Below are 12,282 nucleotides of genomic sequence, written 5' to 3'. Positions count from 1 at the left end.
TCGTTCAAACTATGATTGTGCTTTTTGAAGAGATCTCCCAAGAGCCTCACCTTAGGGTTTAAATTGAGCAGTTGTCTTGGACCATGCAAACCGGATTCCTTTCAAATGAAACTAAAGCAGAAGATATGCTCTAGAAGAGCCTCTGAAGACACCCAGCCACTAAAAGATGTCTGTTCTACAGGATCAGTCCAAGGTAAGCCCCCAAGACACATACAACACAGACAGCAGGTCCTCTACACAAAGTGTTTTGCCCTACCAATGTGTTCCTCTTGGATTGCACTGCTTGCTACTTCAGAAACATGTAGCCAAAATCATGACTGAAATAACACTTTCAATCTTTGATCTAAGAGTTAGAATTCGTGTGACAGTAACATTTCCAAGTCATACACTAAAAATTTATTCATGGTGGGCTGCAGTCACAAACCAGCCTTATGCTTTTGAAAGCGTATTTATGCTCATTTATGCGTAAGTATATAGGGGGAAAAGCCTATATAGCAGTTTTCACAGACCTGTCCATGTTTCAGTTGGTCTTTAGGAGAAAATTCTAACAGATCTTCTGATGACAGGATTGTCTTCATTTCGGCCATGTCCTTCTCAAACACTTTCACATGAGATTCAATAGCATCCAATTCCTAGAGTTTGGGAAGAAAGAATGTTTGTAGATAGTACAAATACCAAAGCCAGCTTGAAATTCTGCCTTTCACTTAAATTTAAAAAGAAATAATACTAATAATACTGAAAACCAAGTGTAGCATATGCAGGATATGTTAATGGATGTTACCAAGCAAAAGACTAGTTATTGTAAATGATGTATCATCATAACTTCTAGAGGAATTAAGTATCTAAGGTCACCTAGTCTGTTTTAAACCCTGAATATGAAACTGACCCTTAAAAAAATCACATTATAAATTACCAGTAGTGACAAGACACTTTTCCAGTGATGATAGCTACCAGCATAGGAAACAGGTCTAATTACACTGTTGCAGCTTCCTATATGAGAAGTCCTATGTCAAACGGAAAATGGATCCACATACAATACAGCTGCTTGTGAACTCTCATGGAGAGAGTCACAGAATAAATTAGGTTGGAAAGGACATCAGAGCAGGTTAATTTGGGGCTTGATCCTGGTGAAATTTAGCTATGTCCTAAAAAAAATTCTTCGTAATACATAGACGGAATTTCCTTCGTTATAATTTGTGCCTGTTATTGCTAATCTTTCCTCTGCACACTTCAGGAAGAGTCTGGCTCTATCTTTTCTACAGTGTCCCATTTCGTAGCAGCAGACAGGAGCAATACCCACGCTCCCACCCCCAAACCATTTCTTCTCCAGGCTGAACTGACCTGGATTTCCCAGCCTTTCCTCCTACATTCTGTGCTACAGCTCCCTGACCACCTTAGAGGCCTTCCTGGACTCACCCCAGGTTTGTCTGTGTCTTTTTTCCACTGGAAAACCTACCCTGTTTCCCCCAAAATAAGACCTACCCCCCAAAAAAGGCCTAACATGATTTTTCAGGGTGCTTGAAATATAAGCGCTACTCCAAAAACAAGCCTTAGTTACAGTTCATTAAAAAAGCCAATTTAAATAGTGTCCAGGCAGCCATACCTGTAAAAAAGTAAGTTTTGCAGAAAAATTAACATAAGACCCTGTCTTATTTTCAGGGAAACAAGGTAATACTGAGCACAGCACCACTATTGCTCAGGCAGGCCAGGATGCTCTTGGCCTTCCTGTTGTCAGGCCATGCTGCTGTGTCATGGTCAACTTGCTGTGCCCCAGAATCACCGGCCCTTTTGGCAAAGCTGCTTTCTATCTGGTCGCCCCCCAAGCCTGTATCAGTGTTTGGTTATGTTCCCTCCTGGCTGCAGGACTTTGCACTTGCCTCTACTGAACTTCAAGATGCTTCTGTCAGCCCATCTCTGCAGCTTGTCCAGGTGCCTCTGAACAGCAGCCCTGCCCTCCAGCAAGATAAGCCCTGTTCATTTGTCTGCCAACAAGCCTTGCATTTCTCCTCATAAACAAGGAGTTTCATCAATACTCCTGAACTTTACAGCTTAATTAGAGACCAAACACCTTCTGATGGTTTATTTCCAAACAACTAATTTCATCACTTGGCACACCTACTAAAACCAACACACCTTTTTTCTATGCAGGCAACATAAGCTGTATTGCATAACGTATGATGAAGCTCTGATAAAAGGCACTTCTATATCACCCAGACTTACATCAGCCACATTCTGGATCTGTGGAAGGATCTCTGCTATCTCATGCTGTAAAGTCGCCACTTGATCATCTATTTCATTTAGCTGTTGCATTACACGATCTGTTTCGAAGACCGGTGTCAGCTCCTCCAGCTCCAAGTAAAAACTGTGTAGAAGATTTTGCTTTTGCTCTGAGTCTTCCAAAGCCATCTGGAGACAAAATATGAGCTTAGTTTGATCCATCAATGGTGAACATGAAAGTTTCATGGAGGACCAGAAGGAATCAGCTTTAATATCCTGTATATCATTGAGCATTGCATATATTCCAAAAAGCTCCATTCAGACTAAAACACTTCACTCAGAAGGGAAGCGAACAGCTGCGTCCTGCAGGCAGAAAACTGAGAGGCTGATGCCATTATTTAAGGAATCAGTTAGACAAAATAGGTCCACATGAGCATGACGAAAGGCATGGAAGGGAAAACTGAAAACTCAGAGAGGTCCCACCCCCAAAAAAAAGAAAAGTATGAGATCCTGGAGGAGATTCCTCTCCAGCTCGTGTCGTGGTCAGGCTGACCCCAAGTACACGAACAGGACACGTCAGACACCCGAAAAGGGTTTTCTGCACACCAGTCTGCAGACCGCAGATGTAACAAAATGCTCCAGAAAATACCTGGCCAGCTCTGCATGATGGGAAGATTCTTCCCATCTCCTGCAGCTAATGGGATGAGCTTTTGGATTAATTAGAGCAAATGTCTTTATGAAGAACAGTAAGAGTTGCAAGAAATACATGGGATCCACTTGCCTCTGTGGTATAGAAAGGAAAGGACTGAATGCACGCCTCAGCACTAATGCAAGTCTTAGCTGCATTGCCAAATTCACTAGTTTCCCAGCCCAGAACACATAAAATACTTAAAATCACCAACACAGGATGACAATAAGCTTTTGTCACAAAAACATGCAAAGGTTTTAGAAATCACAGTCTCCCCATTGTGGCTACATGCTCTGTAACATATCAGTCCACAACAGTCAGTTAATTCTTGTAAAGAACTCTTATTAGTTTTAATACAAAAATCTATGTTCAGAGCACCATCTTTCTCTCTTGGCATAAGCCAAGAAGTGGCTGTATAGAAAACTCAAATTTCAAATATGAAATTGCCAGAAATTGTCTTGGCACTTGCCTGGCCCTGATCTTCCCTGTAATATTACAAACGTTTGATTCTTGAAAGTACCAACCAGAATTACCAGACACAGTAAGAACTGCCTTCCAAACTGCAATTCACTTCAAAGTTTCCACCTGTCACACAGACATCAAAATACCATTCTACCCTTTTTGGGTAAAACACACAATACAGATAGCACCAAATATATTCAGGCAGTAAAAGTTATTATAGCCATACAGTACGGTAACAGAAGACAATCACAAATTTTTGGAAGACGGAGGTACTACAGTTCAGCAGTTTGACAAGATAGATATGTCCAGCCTCAAAAAGTATCTATATTTAATGTCAGCTAGAACTATTTTTCACTTTAAGGATTTATGAAAACAGTAAATTCTTTTCGTCAGTAAGACTTAAGAATGCAAAATTCTGTCTGTACAGACCAAGTGGTTCTAACAACACCATATATCTGCACTAGCACTTACCTGAAGGTCATCAGTATGTTTGCGTAAGCTTTTTGCAGAGTCATGTTGAGCTTCCGCTCTCAGCAAGCAGTTGGTGTTTTCTATCCAAACTTTCACATTCTTCAACAGTTCATCATATTCTTCCATCTTGTTGGCAGCCTAGGGAATGACAGGATTTTACCAAAAGGCACAAATGCATTTCTATTCACTGTATAGGATATATGCATCTATGGACAAGATTAAAAGAAAACTAGATGCACTTCCATCAAGGTCAGTTCAATTAGTATGGTGAAATAAAGCTATGAGAAGCCAACACTCGTACAGCATGCTTTGGACTCTTTACTCATTTCACAGTCTTTGATGATGTTTTATGTAAAGCCTTTATTTTGTTGGTGCTTTTTTGTTTGGTTGGTTGTTTTTGTTTTGTTTTATAAGATGTAACTTTAAAAAAAAAGATACATTTTCATGTACCTTGTTTAAAATGGCAGTTCTGCGCTCAGCGAGTTGTGAGACCTGTTGGTACTGCTGACGGGGGGTCACTAAGATATCCATCAGCTCCTGTGCGTGGCAGGAATCCTGCTCCACTATATCATGCACTTCTGCATCTAGTTCATTAAGTTTGTAATGCCAAAGGTCCAGCATATCCCAGATTTGCTGCATGTGGAGAGAGGGGAAATGAAATATAAGGTCATGCTCAAAGATAACAGCAGAGTTATTTGTTCTTCACGTGGGTCTGTGGAATTGCAAAGATTTTGGAACTGATATGATGAGAACAGAACACTCTGAGGCTACCGGTGTGATTCACAGTTGAAAAAAGCACATATTTTCCTGTGAGAAAGAATTGGGAAACATTCACAAGCTAAATGCTTGCTTGTGCTTCTACTTCTACAGACATAGAATGAATGGAGGGCCAATTTAAGCTCCTGCTAAAACAGACTCTGTAGGAACAACCAAAAATCTTTTAACACCCACAAAACTTTTTGGGAAGATTACCTTCTGAACTTCTTTGGCTTTTGCAATGTTTTCACTCTTCTGTTGCAACATCTTTTCAATAGCTTGAAGGCCGTTGTTGATAGTTTCTGCTTTTCTTTTCAGCACATATTGAGGAGATCTCTGCAAGATTTCGAAACTAACCTGTCAGAGTAAAGAGAGAACAATAGGGGAGATTACAAAGATTTGCTTGTTTTGGTGCACCACCTCCCCAAAAATATTAAAATTATTTTTACGTTTCTCTTGATAAATCACTTAAAAACACAGAAATGGAATTACATTTACAGGGAGAAGCGTTAACGCGAGTAGGTTCAATTTTTGCATGTTGACCAATAATTTTTTCTCATTTAAAAAAAAGTGAAGAAAGGCAACCCCTGAAAAAACAAACCATAAGACACCACAGCTCCCTGGGTGCTTCAGTCCAGCTGCCCCGTTCTAGTCTGTGACACAGGCTGATTGTGTTACACCATGGAAAGGGTCACATTTGGATTCATGCTGTAAGAAACCTGGAATGACACCTTTATGTCTCAGCTGGCAGCTATTACTTCCACATAATAAATAAGGGAATACGGAAGTGCATCAATATATATAGCGGATTTCTAAATGTAAATGTAGAGTTTTATTACGAAAATAAAAGGCTCTGAGCCCCATAAAGTATGTGGAACTTAATGTGACTCTGCAAAACTCCACAGAAATAAATTAAAACAAAACATGGTACACTGCAGGTCCTGATTTTCTATGTAAAGAGAAAAATTTTCCATTAAGCTGAAGTTAAGTAATTGCCTGAGCACAGAACTGAGCGACACATTTAAGGTACCAAGTTATGATGGACTAGATGAAGTGCAGGGAGTGAGAAAGTCCTTGCTCTTAGCCCAAAGGGACATCTTTTCTTACTACACTCTGCTCACTTTTATGGTCAGTCAAGCACCAGGAAACTGTTAAATCATGGTAAATTCTTTGTGTGCTGCAGACATAGGGTTTTTTTGGCATATGCACATTGCACAGCTTCATGCTGCAATGATGCAAAAGATTTCTAGTTTAGTAGTTATTCTGGTTTGAAGCTCCTTATACTGAAATACTTTATCCTTTTTGTGGGAGGAGGAATTAAGATCACTATTTAGTTAATAAATTATTTATCCATGTTTATGTCTTAATTTCATTAACATTATTTATTATTTATAGATTGCAACATGTAGTGTCAGACCAATATAATAATACCCCTAGTAAGGTTCTGTACTGATAAAAGTGCATTAATCAAAATAATTACATAGCAAAAAGAATTACAGTGCTCCTCTCAAATTCTCATGCTTATACAAAAAAACTATGAAGCCCAGTCTGTCCACTAAACACTTGACCATCACTACAACCCTGGAATACACCAAACATGAAAAATTATTGATGTTTGTAGCGCTAATTTCCAAAACAGAAGAGAATAATGTATAAATGATGCAACATGGTTGGAAATGAGAAAGCAGACCAAGCACTGACTTCATATCTTTACTCAGAAAAAATTCAGCATCTGTCAATGCTCTGGTCATCAGTCGAGTGGGATTTTCATTTCAAGCCACCTCACTCAGACTAATTTAGTATATTTTTAACATAAAGAAGCATTGCATCAAAAGTACAATTCAGTTTCATTTTTAGGTTAGTAGATTTAAAAGAAAGCAGAATGCCACTAAATATGACAAGTTAATTCAATTTAACACATGCTGGTATCTCCTACTATGTAGCTAAACTGATCTCCAGTTCCACTAGTATTTATTTTGTTTCCTAAAAGCAGTTTTAAACATTCTAAGATAATTTATATTGTTTTCTATTATCTAAGTGTGAAAAGCAAATGTTATCTAGTTTCCAGGATCAGTTCTTCCACTCTAACATGTAATGTATGCATTGGGATAACCTTTTATCTCAGTGAATGAAACAGTAAACTGCAAAAAAAGAAACCCCAAAGCGTAAATACTTTTTACTTCCCTTCTCCTTCTCTCTCTCATCCGAAACACTGATTCCATTTTGAAACAGAAACCACAAAGTTAACCAAATTAAAACTAATAAGCTGTAATGAATATGTCTCCAAATATTTAATGCAACATAAAATGAATGATCTGATAGACACTAACAAGTAACTGGATTTCAAAATTGTTTTATTAAACTTTCTAATTTTATCAAATTAAAGGAGATTTAGCCTTTAAAATTAGCATTAAACCTTATTGTTTCTGAAATAAGAGAATGGAAAGCTTTTTCCTATTTTAAAAGTAACATAAATGAATAAATAACAATAATAATTGCACCAGGTTAAAATCTGACCTCAAACTTACAGTATTACCCCATTTTCCTATAACTTCGCTTTCAGTTAACTGTTTATAGCCATTGTAGATTAAAAGAAAAATATGCAAAAAGCCAAGGCAGTGCTATTTAGTTATTTAAATTCCCTGACTATGTTTAATGGAATGCAACCATGTCTCAAGGGGTGGTAGAAGAACCATGCCACAATACCCTACCACCTGTGCAAATTAGATTAAAAAAATCCAGTTTCAAATTCCTCTTTTAACACAGTTTTGAAAATTTCTTCTCAGTTAAGCTATAAAAACTTCCCAATCACCTTTGACTACTAGATCAGTCTGAGAATCGTGCTGGATAGAAGACAGGATCCATATCATACCCGAGGCTTTATTGCTACTGGTTCTGCCCTGTCTTCTTTTAACAGAACACTGCTTACTGCAAAGTTATTCTAAAAGGAGACAGTTAACAGGAGGAATCTTTCCTCATGCATACATTTTCACCAAAAGGAAAACACAAATGAAAATAATCAATGTTTCAAGTTGAGATTCATAGTTACAAGTCTTTAAATATCGCTGTACTTATCTATACATTACAAAAAGGTAAATACGAAAATTACAGCGACAGTTACCTTCTCTTCCAGGCCTTGCAGTACTTTCTTGCAGTCCTCCAGCTGCGTTTCGATCTCTGCAGGAGCTATTGTATACATTTCAGAGTACTTGATCCGCAGTTTCTCCATGATATCCTTTAGAGTTTGACTTTCTCTGTCGACCACAGTCTGAACTTCCTACAAAATTAAGAACAGCTTCAGCAGTTTTACCTAGTTTTTACTGAGTGTATCTACATGTGTGTATACATACATATGTGTGTGTATATATATATACACACATACATATTGTGTTCTATATTTCCTACCACAATTATGATTTGGAAAAGTTGTTTTTGTGATATCAAACCTAATTTGATTACATCTGCAAGCAGATTAAGCTTTGAGAAACAGGCATTTAATCAAATGATGCTTTTCAATCTCTTTTTCAGAATTAATTAAACTTGATACTACCCCGTGTCAGGCAACTGACGCACTGATGTTTATTGACAGGTATAGCAAATCATTTGAAGTGCTCCTATGATTAAATCTTAACCTTTGTGCTCTCCCTTTTGCCAAAAGTGCATTTTCTCTTTGAAAGACGTTTAATAGCCAACGTTCATTCCGTCATTATTATAAACAACACAAAGGCCACAGAAAGCAACAGGTTTCAAGCAGAAGTGTCTGCTTTCAGGCAATTATGCAGAGCAGCACAGCAGGCTCCTTTCAAAACAGTGGTTTCCAGTTCTGCACAAAGAATGTCGGTTTTATGAGATAAAAGAAACTTGAACAACTGTCTACAGCCTGTGGCCTAGAAATAAAATCTGATCCAAGTCCTCTTGCAGAAAGACTGAAGAAACTCATTTGTTTTGAAGGTTTTCTAGAATTTCAAGTTGGAAAGTTCTGTTTGGTTGCTTTATGGTTCCTTTTTCCCAATGCTCAGCTGTTTGAGAAACTCAAATGTTAACTCAGGTTATTGGGGAAAAAGATCTAAAGCTCCAATCAGGCAATGAAAGACACTAAAATTAACATACTTTGCTTTTTCAGTCGGTGTAATGGTAATCCATTAACTCCTAGTCTTCACTTAGGAATCTTTTCCCTCACACAAACACAGTGCACAGAAGAAATATGTAAAAATATGTAAAAGTCTGAGAATTATTTATTTCCTGTCATCCCACGACAACTGGGTCCAACATTAAAAAACTCAAAACCACAAACAGCTGTGTGCCTCTTTCCACCATAGAGAAGGCTGTTGTTGTCAAATGGCCCAGTTTAAGTTGTGCCAGGGTTTGCAGGAGTTTAGAGATTCCCTGACTTGAGTTTGAAAGAATCAGTTACAACATTAGTTACAACATTAGAAACGTATAGACCGGGTTGCTGCAGAGTGCTGGTTGCTGTGGTCTTGATCACATTTTGATTTCTAAAATGCATTTCCCAAGTTAACCTTCTGATGTGGGACATAAAATCTAGAGCATCTGAAGCTGCTTTGGCTGGGTATGCAGAGGAGGACAGAGCGCAGGATGTACATTAAATGTTCCTTCCCAAAAGGCACACAACAGGCTGGGAATCCCCCTCCAATCTGGAAAGGCTCCCATGCCTGATAACTGGACAACGTAAAGGGAGAGGAACGCAAACTACTGACATGGCAGGGCCGCTCATTCTGCTGAGCCAGAATAATTAAGTCAATGTGAATGTGTGTATACTTTGCAACTAATTTTATTTGGAGAAAGTTCAACATAGAAGAAAACATATTCCAAATATCCCCACACAATAACAAAGCCGTTACCAACCTCAAGTTGTCTTGCCTTGCCACCAGCATCTTGTAACAACACAGATGCAGCATTCTGTAATGCATTTGTCACAGCATTTATTTCTTCAGTGATCTTGTTCCTCTCTCTAATCTCAGCTTGTACAGAATCCTTATGGTCTTGAGTTTTTTCATACAACCTACGAAAGATTTCCAGCAAGAATACATTAACTCTTAGACTCTACACTATGTAGAAGTAGTCAAAGAGCAGGCTTAACATAGATATTTCTAAAATATATATGTAGAACTGCATTTGTCTGTATGTTGGTATTATTTTCTGTAACTAAATCTCTGAGTTTATGCCCTTTATTGTCTCAGTTTACTCAAAAATTAGTCTTCAGATATTGCTAAACAAAGTATATTTGCTAGTTCAAATAAGATAGCATGCATATTTAAACAGCAAACAGAGCTCAGGTTCTCAAAGTCATAAGATGCTGACAGAGCAGAAGACATTCACAAAGATTTCCATGTCAAAAAGCAGGCATGGAGAAGGGCGAGTAAAATCACAGATTCGTAAAAGAAATATGTGAGACAAATTTTAAGTAGCGGCACTCATTCAGAAAGGCAAAATTTGCACTGTTGCAAAAAGCCCAAGGTTTGATTTTCCTAAGAGTGGAAGACTCACATATCTCATTCAAGTTCACAAGAGCTTGGAGCCTCCAAGTCGACCTTCACCCTTTCTGATACCTTCTACATTAGAACACAAATTACAGCCCACACCTGACATGGCCAAGGCTCAGGTCTTCTCCATAACCACTATCTCCCAATGCCAATGCTGAAAACAGCAGGTGGGTGAGATGGAGCATTGGTCTGTCTCAGTAGGGCATTCACTATCTTTTAAGTGCCTTAAAGCTCTTTAATAACAAAAATAAAATGCTGTGCTTATAAGTAGTCCTATGTCATATCTCCAACAGAAATTTCACACCACTTACTTTTTACAGCGATCCTGCATTGCCTTTATCTCACATAAGGCGGGAAGGGCAGCTTCTGCCTCACTGTTTTCGGATGTATTCAGGATGTTTCTTATTCGGTGAAGAAGTAAGAGTAACAGGAGCTGTTGCTGGTTGATGTTTTCCTCAAATGAGCTCACAAAATCTAGTAATTCTACCAGTTCCTCTCTGGTGGCCTTCTCTTTCTCTTTAAGACTTTCTGGCTGTTCTTCCTGGAGCTTATCGAGAATTATTGTTTCTCGTTCCAGCTAAGTAAACAGCACGTCAAAGCATGAGACAAAGTGTTTTTTTATTCCATCACCTTAAGTCACATTGTTCATTTACTTATATGCATGACTAAGTATTGGGAATTACATAGCCAGAGAGCTTGAACCTCTGAGGTGTGCCAAGACATTTGAGTTTGCTCTAACAAAGCACATAAACACACACAGTTGTTCTGTTGTCAGAGAATTTGTACTAGAAATATCCCCATGGTTTTGACTCCAGGTTCAATAAAGGCTGGAGATAACTGGATGATCAGTGGGTGTGAAATGATGTTCTGCACTGATCTCAGCCCTTTATATGTCATTTTACTGTGGGCCACATCCCTAGTTCATTCCCAAAAACTGTTTGTTGAGCGACTCACCTCCTCATTAATGAATTTCCATTCCTGCTTCAGTTCTTCACAGTTAATTTCCAGCCCTTTCGCTGCCTCAAGCAAACCCAGCCAATTTTCCCACAGCACTGTTACAGTCCTGCCCAGTGCTCTGTCACGTCCCTTGCACAATCTCATCAGCTCTCCAGAGATCTGCCTCAGCTTGACAAGATCATCTTCGGCTGAGTCAATGTTGGAGACTAAAATCTTATAGGAAAAATGAACAAGTAAATAAATAGAACAATACAGTCAGGAGTATTAATGAAGCATTCAGTGACATGATTAGGATCCTCTAATAAAATGGCAATCGCTCCACTGAGTTGTTTAAATATAGTTGTAGTGAGAGACCTTTGCTGGCTAAGACTGTAGAGAATGACGGGGTAAATAAAACAAACAAACCAAACAGAAGAACAATGTGCCCAGGCAATTAGGTTGTTGTTCTTTCTGGTTATTTGGAAGGGAAGAGAAATGAGCAGTTTTTACAGATATATAAAATGACAAGCCTGTAACAGGATGAGCACTAAAGAAGAAGGCAGCAAAGAGGCTGATTATAGCAGAGGTCTGGTGGGGAGGCAGCAAGAGAGCCCTGGGTAGGGAAACTGGAAACTCTCTGGTTTTCACTTCTGAGGGAAAGCAAGAGCAATGTTAGAAATTTGATCAGCCCTGGTCCTGCAAAGACAAGAGGCAACTGAACAGAAATGCAACACTATCTTGAGCACAGATAACATTTCATTTATACAGCAAAAAGATGTACTCGTTTTACATGGTCTATTATAATCTGTGGTGTTCTGTCAAATATATTATGTGGTTTTACAGATACATAAATACAGGATAAAGAACTTCACTTCTTTCTACTATAAGATCATATGGTGTGCATGGCTGCTACATCACAGTTTTGCATTAGCTTTTCAAGTTCTTCAGAGCTCCTCTTACCTTACTTTCTTCTAAGTGCTCCAAAGCTTCTTTATAAGACATCGGTATTTGAGACAAAGACTGTCTAAGCATCTTTTCCAGTTTGTTAAGATTATCACACACCTTGTCTTTGGTTTTCAGGTAGCTTTTGTATTTTTCAAAGTACCTGTATGAAACAATTTATAGACCAATTAAAACCAACCATAATGTCCACTAGAATAAACAACAAACCTTCTGAACTAGTAGTCCTTACTCTTTTCCTAGTTATCTTCAACTAGCATTTGTTATACACGTCTGAGATACTTTAGA

At 38.4% G+C, this 12,282-nt stretch overlaps 1 protein-coding gene across 1 annotated transcript in view; it reads right to left on the bottom strand.

Annotated features, from left to right (window-relative positions):
• SYNE2 (spectrin repeat containing nuclear envelope protein 2) overlaps positions 1-12,282 on the bottom strand; it is a 193,548-nt gene that overhangs the window by 94,003 nt on the left and 87,263 nt on the right. Inside the window, 10 exon segments of the mRNA XM_082058908.1 lie at positions 510-632; positions 2,221-2,406; positions 3,839-3,976; positions 4,289-4,471; positions 4,811-4,951; positions 7,716-7,871; positions 9,461-9,617; positions 10,410-10,675; positions 11,053-11,268; positions 11,995-12,139. Coding sequence (XP_081915034.1) covers positions 510-632; positions 2,221-2,406; positions 3,839-3,976; positions 4,289-4,471; positions 4,811-4,951; positions 7,716-7,871; positions 9,461-9,617; positions 10,410-10,675; positions 11,053-11,268; positions 11,995-12,139 — 1,711 coding nt within the window.

The sequence above is a fragment of the Streptopelia decaocto genome (genome assembly GCF_964273445.1).
Source record: "Streptopelia decaocto genome assembly, chromosome: 7".
Classification (NCBI taxonomy): Eukaryota; Metazoa; Chordata; class Aves; order Columbiformes; family Columbidae; genus Streptopelia; species Streptopelia decaocto.
Note: the sequence above shows the minus strand (reverse complement) of the source record. Positions and strands in the feature narration are given on the sequence as shown.